The sequence below is a fragment of the Charadrius vociferus genome, unplaced genomic scaffold, assembly GCF_000708025.1.
Source record: "Charadrius vociferus isolate BGI_N301 unplaced genomic scaffold, ASM70802v2 scaffold163, whole genome shotgun sequence".
Lineage (NCBI taxonomy): Eukaryota > Metazoa > Chordata > Aves > Charadriiformes > Charadriidae > Charadrius > Charadrius vociferus.
Genome location: NW_009648332.1, coordinates 8,274,402 through 8,290,365, shown reverse-complemented (window position 1 = coordinate 8,290,365; position 15,964 = coordinate 8,274,402). Strand labels below are relative to the sequence as shown.

At 49.3% G+C, this 15,964-nt stretch overlaps 1 protein-coding gene across 1 annotated transcript in view; it reads left to right on the top strand.

Annotated features, from left to right (window-relative positions):
• The window catches only part of PTPRF (protein tyrosine phosphatase, receptor type, F), a 296,593-nt gene that overhangs the window by 242,653 nt on the left and 37,976 nt on the right, over nt 1-15,964 (top strand). The window contains exons 17-22 of the mRNA XM_009884676.1: nt 1,458-1,575; nt 3,845-4,423; nt 5,073-5,170; nt 11,196-11,449; nt 12,152-12,242; nt 15,171-15,383. Of these exons, the coding sequence (XP_009882978.1) occupies nt 1,458-1,575; nt 3,845-4,423; nt 5,073-5,170; nt 11,196-11,449; nt 12,152-12,242; nt 15,171-15,383 (1,353 nt within the window). The remainder of the gene's footprint in view (nt 1-1,457; nt 1,576-3,844; nt 4,424-5,072; nt 5,171-11,195; nt 11,450-12,151; nt 12,243-15,170; nt 15,384-15,964) is intronic.

Sequence of the window (15,964 nt, the reverse complement as noted above, 5' to 3'; positions counted from 1 at the left end):
CTGCGCGTCCACTCACCCGCACACATGATCTGCTGCAGGGGCGGAGTTGGGATCGGACTCTGGTTCACACGGTGATTTTGGCGGGGTTCTTGTTGGTGCTTGTTGATTTTTCTCTGGGCTGGCTGGTTCCGCAGTGGTAACGCGGTGATTTTGATGAGTAAGCCTGGGCAGGTAACCTGAACCAGCAGCACTGACTGGAAATCAGCAGGTTTAATAGTGTGGGTGTTAGTGCGAATGAGTGATGGGAGACTGGCTATGCTCTGAGAGCAACCGCAGGCACCCCTCGTACTCCCAAAGCTGACAAGGATCCACCAGGCAGATATTAGACCCCTGGAGCAGCCTCTGACACTGCTGTGCTGCCTGTCCTCAGTGACTCGAGTTTAACCCTCTCCATCTCTGCTCTTCTTCTTGTCTGAAAGGGTAAATAACCAACTCGGAGCTTCTGCCTCCTTCCCAAAAGCTTCCCTAGCTCCCTATTCAGCCCAGTTGTCTCTTGCTCCCTGACCTGGTGGGTTATTAGCGCTAATGGCCCCAGTCCCTTTCACAGCACCCGCAGATGAACGCAGTTCAGGGTTACCTGCCCTGAGTTCTCAGAGAGCTGCTGGGAGCTGCTGAGCTCGCTGTGCTTGCTCATTTGCAGGCCTGGCCAGCCGGGCTTGGCACAAGTCATGTTGCCTCTGGAGGCCAGGAGGGAGGAGCAATGTTCTCCTCTTTGATCTCAAGTTGAAGTGCAGAGCCATGCCTTCCTCCTGCCCAGGGGAAGCCAGAGCATGCAAGGGTGCTAGTACCCTGCCGAGTCCGCCCTCCTCACCGACCTCCCACAGCGCAGGGTTTTCCCTCCAGGTCTTGCCAACGCCTTGTGCTGACCCCGTCCCATGCCTGCAACACCATGCCAGGGATGCTGTAGCACTGCAGGTGCTCCTTGCCCGGGGCCCCCCGCCTGGTGTGGCCATGCCACTGCCTGCATTGCCTCTCTGTGCTCCCTGAGGCTCTGCTGCAAGAGACAACTTTAAAAATCCCCAAGCCCTCAAGAGGTTTCTGCAGACAGCTGAACTGGCTTTTGCTCTGGTTCACAGCTCCACACTCCTCTTACTCTCAGGCTTGCTGTGGCAGAGTGGCTCTGGCTTCACGCAAGACCATCTCTGGAGCAGATCTGCCTCTTGGCAGAGGCTGTGGGAGGGTGCAGCCACTGACACAAGTTGCTGGTGGGTCTCGAGGATGGCCAAGGGTCAGGGGCAGGGATTGAAAGAGGGCAGGTGAGTGTTAGAATGGCAGCAGTGGTTTGCTGGCTCTATGCAAGACGTGTGCTTGGGTGCAGTCTAGGAGTGTGAGCCAGCGAGTGTGTCAGTGTGTTGCTGTTGGAAACACTGACCTCAATGCCCTCCTCTTCCTCAGTCCAGTAACAAGTATTTGCTCTTCTCATTTGCCTCTTCTCTACCTCGTGGATGCGCTTCCAGGAGACGGTCATTGGAGGCCTGCTGCCAGAAACCACCTACTCTGTCACAGTCGCTGCCTACACCACCAAAGGAGATGGTGCCCGCAGCAAGCCAAAAGTCATCACCACCACAGGGGCAGGTGAGTGTGGGCAGCAGATACCGCAGCCTCATAGGGGTCGTGGTAAAACCTCCCAAGAGGTGCATGGGGAGTATGGCCAAGGCACCTGTGCAGGAGGAAGCAAGAGGGCTGGAGACACTGCAGAGGTACACACTCTTGTGATCTCCAGCCCTTACCTACAGGCTTTGCCACTGGATCACCTGAGCCAAGTGCAGCAAACAGATGGACAGACACTGCTGGGGCCCATGAGAGAGCAGTGAAACTCATGGGTCTGAGCTCATCTGCGTAGTCCAGAGACCTGGAAAGAGAAAGCCTTAAAGTCCAGGCCCTCCCTCAGCTTTGGAGTCATGGCCTGTCCTCACATTGTTCCCGTAGGCGAGTGCCATTTCTTGCTTCCTGCAGTGACTGCAGTGCTGCCTGGGATGACCTCTGGCACAGAGGGCTCCTCAGAGGCGCTTCTCAGCTTCCCCCTGACCATTGCTACTGCTCCCTCCCCAGCCTTGCACAGCTGAGCCCGGCTGCTCCTAGAGCCATGGTAAAATCTGGAATGCAACAAATCCTGCCATAGGAGTGCTGCGGACACAACTTCTAGGTCCTGGTGATCCCAGCCAGTTTGGTTCTGCTGTCCCAGTAGAGACTTGTACCATGTGCCTTGTGCAACACAGGAGCCTCGGCCTGGAACAGGGGCATCCAGGAGTTCATCAGGTGCTTTCCTCCAGATGCAGTCAAGCTTGCCTTCGGCGGTGGCACCAACTAGTTGACATTGTCTTGTCCTCGATTTCCACTCACTAGACCTGTCCTACAGCTGATAATCCTGCTGCTTCCTCACACCAGCCACAGGAACAGTATTTACCACTTGTTATTATGGGAATGCAGCTTGTGCAAACAGAGCGTTTGTTCCTGGTGCTTTTAAACAAGGAACAGCTTGCCATCTCTTCCGTGCTGCATATGGGGAGCTCCAGAGGTAGTTTCCACTGTCACAAACTGAAATGCTGCCTCCCTTGTGCCTCGCCATGATGTATGCTCTGTTCATCAAATTGCTACAGCTGTCCTATAAACAGGAAAAGCTTCCTAAACATCCCAGTGTTGCACTGTAAACCACAGTGGGTCTTCCCATGTTATGACGCACATTTAAAGTTAATATTTGGAATCAGCTCTGAAAATAATGTGTCCCTTAATAGTAGCTGCTGTTAGACATTGTATTATGAGTGCAAGGAGGATGGCACTGGCAGTGGATATGTAATTGTATGTCTTAAATACCTACAAAACCACCCCCAGAGCTGCCTTTGTACAGGCTCGACTGCAGGCTTGACCTCAAAGGGGAGTGTTGGTATCGCCCTCTGATGGCAAAATCGGGGCATAATTCTGTCAAATACGTTTTTCTCTTGTGCTCATCTGTGGGCTCATACGTTTCAAAACTGTGCAAGGATATTTAACTAGGTTTTGCTACAGTCCCATTTTCCTTTTCATATCAATGGCCCCATCCCTTTGATTCTGAGTATCTTCCCTATCAGTTGATTTGTTTACAAATCTGAGCTGATGTGAAGACGCATCCTTTTTTTAACTGAAGGAGATCAAGGTATTAAACCACCAATTTAAAGCCATCAGTTCTTAACCAGTGACGGCAACACCCCTTGACTTGTGCAGCATAAGCAAAAATCCTGTGGAACGCTTGTGTTCACCTCTCACATCGACACTGACATCACGAATCTGCTCATCAGCTAAACCAAAATGTATTCTGATGGCAAACAGCCTGCCCAGCTCTGCTCGCTGCCTCTGCAGATGGTAAAACTGCAAGGTTTCAGGATGAAATTTGTCTGCCTCTAGACAGACCGGGGTGCTGGACTCGGGCTTCTGTGTGTCTGTTGTGGTACAGTGCACGGGGGCCAGCGTGGCCTGGTACTGTGCACTAGCTGGAGTGTCTGAAGACCACTGATTGGGAGGATGGGATTCGAATCTTCTCTAAATAATAAATACGTACCTTTCTGAGGTACCGTAAACCTTTCCTGTAAAAGGGGATGAATTTTGGGGCTGGATATGGCTGAATTTATTCCCTGTTTAGATGGCAGCATATGGGAAAAAGGCAGCCGAGAGCTGGCTGGCTCCAGCTTCCCTCGCCACTGGATTAGGGTCAGTCTGCCTCTATCCATGTGAATTGTCTGTCATCCTCTTCGCCCTGTTGTCTGAACTTTCCCACTTTCCTCAATCCTCTCGGACTGAGCAGCACAGAAGCGGTCCTTCCTTCCCCTCCTTCCAGGCTATAGATGGTCATTGTGTGTTTATGTTGCAGTCCCGGGGAAGCCCACCATGATGATTAGCACGACAGCCATGAACACAGCCCTCATCCAGTGGCACCCACCCAAGGAGATGGTAGGGGAGCTGCTGGGTTACCGGCTGCAGTACAGACGTCTCGATGAGGAAAAGATGAACACGATAGACTTCGGGAAGAGAGACCATCACTACACTGTGACCAACCTGCACAAGGGGGCCACATACCTCTTCAAATTGTCTGCCAAGAACAGAGCTGGCCCAGGAGAGGAGTTTGAGAAGGAGATCACTACTGCGGAAGATGTGCCAAGCGGCTTCCCACAGAACCTGCGTGTGGTGGGTCTCACCACTTCTACCACAGAAGTTGCATGGGACCCCCCAGTCTTGGCAGAAAGAAATGGCAAGATCGTCAACTACACAGTGGTATACAGGGACATAAATAGCCAGCAGGACCTGGTTAACATCACCAAGGACACAAGTATCACTTTGACGAATTTGAAGCCCGATACCACTTACGACATCAAAGTGAGGGCCCGCACCAATAAAGGGGTTGGGCCACTTAGCCCCAGCATCCAGTCCCGGACCATGCCTGTTGAGCAAGGTAAGTGCCGCTCTAACGAGCCCTAACAGCAAGCTCTGCCTCCAGGACAGGGACCTTTGTTTCGGTTCATGAGGCGGCTACGCTCCCCTTTGCTCTGACTAATGAGATCAGGTACTGTGTGGCTCCCTAGTCTAAAACTACTTCGGCGAGGGGAGGCTCAACGAAGGTTTCCTTAAAGTCGCCTTTTGAGCGGGGAGAGGGGCACTGGTGGTAGCTTAATTGCCTTTGTCACTCCACAGGCACACTTTGCTGTTTTGTGTGTACATGAAAGCCTCTTGCTTGAACTGGAGCAGGCAGCTGAGTAGGATCATCTGCAGATCCAGTACCTGAGCACCACTGTTCTTTGATCACGACAAAGGGCCTAGAGAGTGTGAGTGGAGGGGGGGGCAGAGAGGAAGGCTACAGTTCAGCCTGCAACTTCCTTTCTGTGATGCTGGAAAAGTATAGTCAAAAAGCGAAGCTCCACTGGAGACTGGAGACTTGGTAAAAGGCTGCTGCTCTTTTCTCCTCATCTCTCACTTCTCTGTTGTAGCTGAACTCTTTGACCTCTGCTGCTGAGTTAGAAAAAGAGAGACTTGGAGCCAAGCTGCTGCCTGGCTCCCTCCTGACTTGGCCTTGCAGGGCTCAAATATCTTGTTTTTCATTTCAGTGTTTGCTAAGAACTTCCGCGTCAATGCCGTCATGAAAACATCTGTGTTGCTGAGCTGGGAAGTGCCTGACTCCTATAAATCTGCAGTGCCTTTTAAGGTAAGGGTGGGATGCAGAGGACAGGGAGCGCCGCCTGTGGCAGTGAGCAGGATGGTGGAAAGCAGCACCTTGACTTGCCACATGATGTTTTCAGGCCATCAGACAAGAGACAAGCAGAGCAGGGTCATGTTGCTCACTGGCCTGGGGTCTTGTGGAGCTCAGATCTCCAAGCCCAGATTAGCCGCTCTTGCCTTTGAGCACCTGCACGTGACCCATGGCACACAGCAGAGCACACTGCAACTTGCTTTCCCTCCTCTCACTCTTCTTAGGCCAGAAGGTGTTGTAGCTTTGTTGATTTCTTTCTGTTTTGATCAGTTGTGGAATAGCCAGTAAGCACTTGGCTCATGGTAATGAAACACGAGTCAGTAATGTTGGCTGAAGCACACCAACAGGAAATGCCAAGCAGTGAAGGCGTACGCTGGGCAGAGGCAGTCAGAGAACGGGGATGTCTCAGGGAGCACAAGACGTATTTCTGGCTTCTCACCATCCAGCTAGTAACTCATCTTGACCATAGCAACTTTTGCTAAGTACCCACTACCCCCTTGATAGTGCCCCTGAATTACTTACCTTTTTGAAGGGAAATGGGAACTGGTCCAGCACCCCAAATCGCTAATGCTTTTCCCATGAGCAGTTGCAGTGGTCATTCACGCAGTCCCAATCAGTGCTTCACTCTTCCATCAGGTTTCTCAAGTATCTTGTTACCTGGTATCACTCAGTGGGGGCCTGCCAGCCAGGCTGGCCTTTGCAGCTTCATGACAGTGGTTACACAAGCTTGTCCTGATGCCTGACTTGGAGTTGAAGCATGAAAAGTTATAAATGTGATTTAGTCGCAAGAGTTCACCAGGACAAAGTGGTCTGAAGACCAGCCAGTGAATCAAACTAAGAACGACTCCTTCTGCATCGTGTCCTGTCTCAAACATCTGGATTACCGTTATGAGTTACTTCAGAGCACTGTGATAGAGGCATAATCTCAGGGACTGAAGGAGAGAAGCATCATCACCCTTCCAGAAGGTGTTGCAGGTGTGAGCAGCACAAGATATGTCAGTGCAGAAGGAACTCTGCAGGAGTGGCTGCTGCTCTCTTCTCTCCAGCACGGTTCTGGATGTAGTGTCATCCACCAGCCTGCAGACAGCACTGATGACCCAATGTCTTCCTGCTCTTGTCTGTTCCCCAGTGCAGATCACTGATGTGGGTAAAAGACTAGAGTGTAGTGGAAATTTCTGCAGATCTCAGTGCAGCTTCTCTCCCTTAAGAAACGAGACCAACATGTCACATCACCAAGGATAATCTTCCACCCAGTCTCAGCAGCTGTCTGCTGCCTCTGCAAAGGTGGCCGGGGCTGGGAGCAGCTTGACGTCCCTTCCTCTTTGCACATGCAACCTGCTGTGCCGTGCCTAAAGAGCAAATGCAAGGCCTGCATGAGCTGTGGGGGATCCATGGCCAGGGGAATTGAGGGGAAGGTCTTGAACTGCATCCACATCAAAGCGTGTGAGCGCCTCCCCTTCCGTGTTACTAACTCTTCTTGTTTAAATCCTGAAGCTGAATTACCATGATCAATAGCAGGCACTTGTTAACATGCAGAGTTTAGCTGAAGCAGACAAGGCTTTTGTGAAGACCTTGTGGTATTCAAAGCTTTTGCAGATGTAGGGTGCATTAGGATCAGTGTTCAGATATCTGGCCGCAAGGAACTTCACAGAGCCCTGTTACTTTGCACTCTGCTGAAGAACCAGTCTGCTTCATCTTGCCTTATTCTTGTGGCACAAAGCCCACGTCTCTGTCTGACAGCACAGTGCTAGAAAGGGACAGTGTGACCTTTAGAGCATTACTACCACATAAGGATGGTGGAGTAGCTGGAAGTAGCCAGGAGCCAAGGATGTAATGCTGATGCCTTGTCTCGGCCTCGGCCTCATAGCAGCGATTGCTTACACAGACAGTGACTCAGGGTCTGCCCCTGCTGCGGGTTAACCCTCGGATGACACAGGAGCAGATGGCAGTAGCCACTTGCTAACTGAAGAGCAGTCATGCAAATGAGTGTGTTACAAGGATATTTCTCTAATAGTGTCTTCTTTCTATTAATATTCCCAGACTTGCAGACACACATGAGTCAAGGCCAGGAGCTAAGAGGGTCAGCTCCAGGTCATTGATTCTGGCACTCGAAAGAAATCCTTAACCTTCAGGACTTTGTATTTTTATAAACAAGGTTCACCTCTCTCCTCTAATTCAGGCACATGGGATGCTGAGGCCAGAGCCTAATACAGTAACTAGCATAGCAGATAAATCTCCATGGGAACAATTAGTATTATCTACACTTGATAAACAGTCTCATGCTAAATCTATGTCCCAAAGGGTGTCATATTCTACTTTAACAGATTTAATTAAAGTAGATATTGTTCTGACAATGAATAGTGACGCGCAGGCAGGACTGGTGCTTCTTTTTTTTTTTTACAGGGGATGAACTGAGACCTTAGGAATTTTCATTGCTACCAAATCAATAATGAAGGTTTGAGTTCTCTTTGGGGAATTTTCACAGCTCCTTCTGGTCCAAGAGATAAATTCCTTGTAAAATGTTGCTCAGCAGTTGTGGTGGAGCAGAGGCACTATTCCTTTTCTATTCCAGTGTGCTTGCAGAAAGCTGTTCTGGAGCTTTCATGGAAAGTGCAAGATAGATACAACCTTCTCCTTGGGGAAACTGCACTTTCCTGAGACACATTCTTCAACTTAAGCGCAAGACAGAGGATATATTTGTTAAAGGCAGCATCACAAGGTATTTTGCAAATGGGGAGAAGGAATAGCACCTTGTGAAAGTTATTATGATACAGGTTCAAAAATAACCCCTAAGAATGCTGGGCAGTGTTTTCTCACAGTGTGTCCCGTGGAATGTAGTAATTACTCCTGCCTGCAAAAAAGGCAACCTTGTCTACTTCTCCAGCGAGTCATTATCTTTTCCAGTGTTGCACACTATGCGTGTTTTCATCTTCTACTTCAATACATTCTTGACTGCCTTGAAATCAAGCAGCAGACCTTCAGCAGTGACATTTGGACCCACCTAGCTTTGCAAATCTTCTCTTGTGGGTAAGAGCAGCACAAATGACATTTTACAGCAATCCATGGGCTAGTCAGCAATGTTTGGCAGTTCAGAGCCCTTGGGCCAAATTTGCTGCTGACTTAAGTAGTTACCAGTGGGCCATGATGCAACCTCTAAATAGCATTCCTGCTTGAGCTCCCGGACATCTTCAGCTGCACACAAATGACTGTTTCTGAGCCCTTACATTATTGTAAGTTTTGTGTAGAGGCCTTAACTAATGGTGCATAGCATTTGAGAAGACAATGTTTTATGGCAGGTAAAGGAACGTAGAACTGCTACGGTAACTGTGAAAAGGGGGCATGGTGGAGAATGCTTCAGGAAGGCATTGCAAATGCCAATTTCACTGTCTTCAGACACAAATTTCTGTGCATGGCAGTAAAAATCATCATCTGGTGTCAGGACTGGATTGGCCAGTTCCAGTGCAGAGGAAGAAGGGAAACTCTGAACTGAAGTGCTTGATCATCTCTTCTGCCTCCTTTTGCTCCAGGAGAACAGCTATGTCCCCGGCAGATCCTCATGTGCAGGCAGTTGGTGGGCAAGTGTCTTTCCTAGAGCACATGCAGAAGCAGTTTGTGATACCTTTATGAAGGAAGAATTCATAATAAGAAATCTCATCTGAGAGGCAACAGAACTCTTTGTGGGCTTTGCATCCGTCCAGCGTAGCTCTTAATGTTGGAAGTTTGGTTTTGTTCAAGTCTGTGTTGGAGCGCACAAAGTGAGGTCCCACTGCTCCCCGAGAACTTGCTGTCATCTGGAATATCTGGACCTGTACCATTGCAATATCATTGCAAGGAATGGTGCTGGGACAGCCAGCAAAGCTGCTAAGATGACTTGAGTCTAGCACTCCTGTCTTTGTTGTACCTACTCCTGTGTCATAGCAGGGTGAAACCTGCCAACTATCTGAAATTCCAACTAAAAATCTGAAATTCCAGCACTATAAGAAGCATTTCTTCATTTTACGTTTTTCACCCATCTTACCTTTAGCACCTATCTGATATACATGTCTTTGGAGAAAGGGATTAAAGTCCAGGAAAAAATTTCTTACGAGGAGTCACAGCAGAGAACAACTCCCTCCAGCCATCCTACCTTTGACAGCCTTTCCCGCACATGGCACAGCCAGCAGGGACTTTGTCCCTGCAAACCTCTGTTATTCTAGTACTTTGTGCTTATTTTTGCAGTTCATCCCTGAAGATTGAAGCATGTCAACAAATGAGATTGATTGCATCTCTCCTGCATTGCTGGCTCCTCACTGCTGCTCTGTTACCTGTTGGGAGTCTCTTCTCAGCAGCAAAAAAGCTGGGACTCTTTTCCTATCCTGACCTCCATGCAAAGTGACCTGATTTGAAGCACACTGTGGGTATCGCTGTTTGGATAACACAAAAGCAGAGCTGCGCGTTCCAGGCCTAGCCTGGTCCCTGTGCTCCACTGTCCTTCAGATCTCTTTCCAGGGCCTCCCTCCTCCTCCCAGCTCCAACACTAAATATTAGAGCAGTGCTAATCAGCTGCCCTTGTCCCAGAGAGCTGGCAGCTTTCTGCAGCTTTCTGCCACCTGCTAAAAAGGTGACTTGGAAGGAAAGTTTCGTCCCTCCCTTGCTGCCTGCGTCAGCCTGAACGGTAGGCTCAGCTGGTGAAAAATCTGTTTTAGTTGAAGTAATTTTTCTTCCACAGAGCTGTCTTCTCTCTCTCAAGGCCGCTGTTGGAAAGAGCACGTTTTACTATGTGGGCTCTGCCTGTGGCACGTAATAGCTGCCATAGTTTAACATGCTCCAGCTCTGCCATTGCCAGTTTTTGGTATGCTGTGTCTCTGCACCACTATCAGGAATCCAGCACTCCCCTGCCATGCTGGACGGTCGCCCAGTGGAAGGAGACATGCTGGTTTATCACAGCTGGGGCGCAACCTCTGATCTCTCTGGTTCTCTGCACCCCATTTGTCTCTGTCTCCAGGAATTGTTTGAGTTTCTGGCTTTGCAGAGGCAGCACCCAGGGTTTCAGGGTATAAGCGTTGTTCCAGCAAGACCAGGATCAAGGTTCCCGGGGCAGATGGGCTGTTTGGTGCAGCTTATACAGCAATGCCCATGGCTGCTGTACCTTGAGGGAGATGGGGGCCCTGCATATCTACAACAGGGTGCTGAGAAAATGTCAGTAGCTGAGGGACCGGCGGGCCCAAGGAGGGGAAGCTGTGTGTGGGGGCTGCCCAGTGCCCCGGGCCACCAATGCTTTGCCCTGTCCTGCCCTGCCCAGCAGCCCCTCACTGCAAGCGTGGCAGGGAAAAGCAGCGCAGATCTCCTGCCCATGGCTGGCACGGCATCAGCATCTGTTGTCATGGCAACAGGGTGTCACACCTGCAGAGCCGCTGTTTCGGGTACCAATTTGTGAGCCCTGTGCGGGATTTGTCAGATCATTGCTGAGGTGTGTAAGCCCCCCCCCATACACCCCCAGTCACCTTGCTGGGAGGGCGATGCTCTGCATGAACCATTCGATCAGGCATCAGCTGGTACACACGGGAGTGACACCAATTTAAAGCAGATGGGATTTTACACCAAAAACGTATTGTGTGTTGTAGCCTCGTGAGACAAGAAACAAAGACCCATTCATCTCCACACGAGGGCAAAGCACAGCCATCTGGATTCCTGCCCCAAACCGGCGCTGAAAAGCAGCGCGTGTGGCACCACCAGCCTCACCACTGGCACCGACCACCCAGGCTTTGCTGAGATGACCCTCTCTGCTCCATTGCTGCGAGGCGCAGGGAGCACAGTTCAACTCTGTACCGGGGGTTGCTCTTCTTTAACTAAAGATTTATGGCTGTTTACGAAGCGCACAATAGCTGAACCACCTGAGGGAGGGCCCAGAGCCAAATTGTCATTTCTAACGCTGCTATTTTGAGTGTGAGTTTTCATCAGCAGCTGTCAGCTGCATGAGCATGTCCTTTTTCCGTTTCAGATTCTATACAATAGCCAGAGTGTGGAGGTGGACGGCCATTCCATGAAGAAACTCATAAGTGACCTCCAGCCAGACACAGACTATTCTTTTGTGCTAATGAACCGTGGGAGCAGTGCTGGGGGGCTCCAGCACCTAGTCTCAATCCGCACCGCTCCTGACGTCTTGCAGAGCAAACCCATCGCCACAAACAAGTACATACAGGAAGGAAAATTTACACTCACCCTTCCCAAAGTCCAGACCACTGTGCCAGTTAGGTAAGTGTAGTGCCCAGGTGGAGAAGCCAGGGTGGGAGGCTAGAGATGGGGAAAAGGGCAAGACAGACCTCTGCCAACCTGTGGATATTGTAACCTGGGAGTGAATTTCTGAGCAGGCTATGGTACAGAGCCAGGCATTTACCCGTAACATGGGATCATGCTGCTGGCTCTTTCTGAGCAAATATTTATGTGCAATAAAATTAAGACAATTCTCTGACAGTTTGCCCTCACCCTGGTGGGTATACTCCAGATGCTACCAACAAAAATACAGTTGAGGATCAGGAGGGACTTTCTCTGACACTATATAATATCCTTTAAATAAATAATGCCTAAAGCCTCAAGGAGATTAAAAAAGCGAGTTTGTGGAAGTCATATTCGTTACTGTGGTATCCTTGTGCTGAAGCACAATTCCCCCAGGGTTCTTGCTACAATCCGATTATATAAATGTCCTTCTCACAGCTCGTACACCACCCTCTGGAGCACAGTCTGTAGATCTTCATTAACCTAATGAGTGCTAACGGGAGTATTCTCTTCTCTGGTACGGCTGGAAAACTGACCTCTTCCATACTGAACCTTTTTGCTGCTTAGAGGGCAGGGGAGAGGAGCAGGTTGTCCTTGGGAGGCATATGGCACGTGTTATTCAGTGACCTGCCAGAAAGATGACTTACACTGTCCAGTGCTTACGCTTTCCTTCCTTCCCAGGTGGTACTACATCGTGGTTGTGCCAGCGGATCAGAGCACCAGCAGCCCCACTGCTCGGTGGCGGACACCTGATGAGATGGAGCTGGACCAGGTAGAGGAGTCTGTAGCAGCTGCTGCAATGGAAGTGGCTCCCAGGTGGCCTGGCACGCTTTGTGCGGGCCTCCTGGCAACGGCATGGGTGGAGTGACATAGGTGCAGGCTGCATGTCAGAGATGGGGGTTGTGGGACATGTGGTGCCCACTCAGCCTGTCCTGGCTGGTGACAGCATGTAGGAAGGAGGCTGGAGTCAAGCAAGGGAGGAGCCACCTCCCAGAATGTGCCCCATTGGGAGGCCACACTTGAGTGTCTGAGAGCCCTGATCAGGACAGATCCTGTCTCGGGTTGTACGCTCCTTCCAACCTTTTTCAGCTGAAGCAACCATGCTGATTTTGAAAACAAGCTAGGAGCGAAAGGTATTGTTTTCAGTTTATTAAGCTGTTCTGTCAGGAGGCTTTTCCCTCTCTGGACAGGACCTAAAGCCGCTGTTTGGATAAAGAGTTCACTCTAGTATCTAACAACCTGCAAAGCTCCCTTCACGCTTTCTTGTTAAAGGCTTTCAGCATTCACCAGCCCATTCACGTAGTGCGGTACATGTGCGGGTGTCAGAAGAGTCCCACACATGGACTTTGTGAGACCCTCCCCACACCTACCACCACCCGCAAAGTAATAAGGAAAAATTCCAAGAAATCATGCACAGAATGGTCCATTAAGAGAACAAAGTTGCAAGCTTGAAGCACACAGAAATTACAAAGTGTTAGAAGCTCAAAGTCAGCCCTTGCGTATCATTAATCTTTAATTACATGATTGCACAGCCTTTTCCATGGTGTCCCAGCTCACACCGTGTTTGGGTGGATCTGTTCTGCACATGAAACACAATTGTGTGATGGTGAACCATCATCTGTAGGTCTCCTGCATCATTTCATTGCCGATGATGTCACAAGAATTAGAAGACTAGGATGAAAAAGGATGGTTTGTTTTTGAGCTTTAGGTGGTTGAAAGCTATCAAGAGAACTGGTTTCTATCTCTGTTTCGCCCAGTCCTGGGCAAATGATTTAAAACAAAATTTTCATTAGTAGACGCTGTCTTACATGTTCTGGTTTATTGGAGTGCTCGGTTTGAGATCCTGGAGCCTCATTTGCAAAGCCTAAGCATCCTCAGCTGCAGAGAAAGTCAATAGGAGCTCTGCTGGATACAGTCAGTGCTATAAAAAAAAAAGCTAAGTTTTCTTTAAAAACAAAACAAGCTGATGTCTTTTCAATTTGTCATTCAAAATTAGTGGACATTTTTTACATTAATGTCCCTGTGTCTCTGTTCTCTATCTCTAAAATTAGGATAATCACTTTCATCTCACCTCATATGGGTGTTTGGAAGATAAGATCACTAATGTTTGTGAAGCACTTGTAATATAGTGATCAGCACCATAGAAAAGCCCACGAGGAAATTATTAATTTTGTCTTCAGAGCTGGATTTGAATAGTAAGCAATAAACAAGGCCTCGGGCTGCATAATGCAAAGAAGAAAACAAAATACGGAATAGCTGCTCTTTGATTAAGCACTGTCTGTCCTGTGTATTGAACAAAGCAGGGGAGTTACAGAAAAGATAGTATGTGACCATGCAGTCAAGGATTGTAACACAATGCACATACCTAAGATGGCTGAATTAATTTTGCACGGGCAATATTACTTTTCTAATTTTTCAGGATTTGAACTTTGCAAGCCTAGCATTTCTTTTGGTGCAGTCTTTTGGGGTATGTGTTACATATATAGGTGGCAGTAGCATCCAGCAGCCTCAATCACAACCCTGTGGTTTTGTGCACGTACAGCTGTGCTTTCTGCCCCAAAGAGCTCAACTGTAATTTCAGCCAAGGTACAAGAGGTGTGTGTAAGGAGCAAACTCCACAGTCCAACGACTTTCTGCCTTTTTTCCCCTGTGGTTGCAAACATATTTGTGAAACTGAGATTCCTCCATCCCTTTTTTCTTTTTTTTTTTCTTTTTGGGTTGGTTTGTTTTCTTTGATGATACTGCAATGACAGCTATAGCTTTCCTAAATTGCTCCAACATGAGTACTCATAAGAGGGCAAGGATGGAGTGTCGAGGGGAAAGAGCGGGGGGTGCCTTACCCAGCTTTTCCTCCTCAGAGGGAGTGAGCTCAGCTCAGCAGCATGGCTTTGTGTGCACATCACTGTCCCCAGCCCCGCTGACGTTTCCTGTCTTCCCTGACAATGCTGCACTGATACATTCGTGTGTGAAATGTATTTCATGCCTCCTTCTTCATTTTAAATTAGAATTTCTGTTCCAAGCCTGATATTCGTTTTTATTCATTAGAAAAACATCTTTAAACATCTGAGAGTCTTTCTTAGCAGTGTAATTGAATTTTTGTGTGTTTATATCCTTTTTCATGAATTTGTGGCCGACTATGAAATTTGCCATTTTTACTCTGAACATCCCATGAAATCTGTTATCATTCTATGTGATTTACACTAATCTCTGCCTGCAACCCAGCAGCAGGTGAAATATCGCAGCACTGACAGAGGGAAAGACACAGCAAATGTCACTTTTCTCCTGTACATCAGCATCAGCTGTAATTCACGTCCAGTGTCCATAGAGAGCGTGAGTTGCTCACCGTACCAACATTTGGGCCATAGAACATGGCCCAGTTCCGTCGCAGCTCATTGGGATGCATTAACAGGGGCTGTCTCGCCCCAGCATTCACTGTGTTGCAATCCCAGGGCTCAGGACTCTCCCAAAGCTGAGCTCCTGCCAAAGGGGCTTGCAGTGAGGGTCTGTGGATGGGTGCCCCAGCAATTCCTAAACAGATAACACATCCCTCTGGTTTCTTTGTACCACCACGTCCAAATCAAATCCAGTATCTTCTCCTCCCTTCCCTTCCACCCTGCTGAGTCCTACAACCAGTAAGGTAACAGGATAAGGTGGTGTCACGCTGGGCGAAGCAATAGTGATGCACCTTGTTTGTCCCCAGCTGCTGGAGGCCATAAACCAAGGGAGTCAGAGCAGGCGCCAGCGACGCCAAGCAGACAGACTCAAGCCCTACATTGCTGCTCAAGTAGATGTGCTGCCTGAGACCTTCACCCTGGGGGACGAGAAGAACTACAAAGGTTTCTACAACAAGCCCCTGTCTCAAGACCTGAGCTATCGCTGCTTTGTGCTGGCCTCGCTGGAGGATGGAGACACGGTAAGGACTTTCTGCTGGGGGGACGGGGGGGACACAGTCTGTCCTAGCAGAGCTGAGGTGCGCTCAGTGCAGACAGGGTAAACAATTACCGCAAGCCGGGATGATGGAGTTTTCTCTGAAGAGAGGAGAGTGAGGCTGCGTAGCTGGTCTCGACAAGCTCAGGCAGCCGTGGGAGTTGACTTGATAGATGGTGTTTTTGGAGGGAAATGGCACGTATGTTTGACATAACAGATGAGAGTGGAGGGCAGTGTCAACACACGCATTCTACGCAAGCTCCGTTGTGGCTTGCTGGGCTGTGCCCAGAGCAGAGCTTGACACGTGGTTGGGTTGGGATGAGTTCTCATTCTGCTTTAGTTCAAGTAAGTGTGGAAAAAAGCCCCTTGAAATCCTACCCTGCACCATGGCTGCTAAGGCTCTGCAGTGAACAGGGTGCTCCCCCTACAAACCTGCCTTCACAGGCCACTCTCTGCCCAGAATCTCACCTCCAGATGATGTCTGGAGAAGCAAACAAACCTACCTCCCATCGCAATGGGTTGTCGGCAGGGCAAAGCTGTGCACGTGCCCGCTGCCTAGGGATTCTT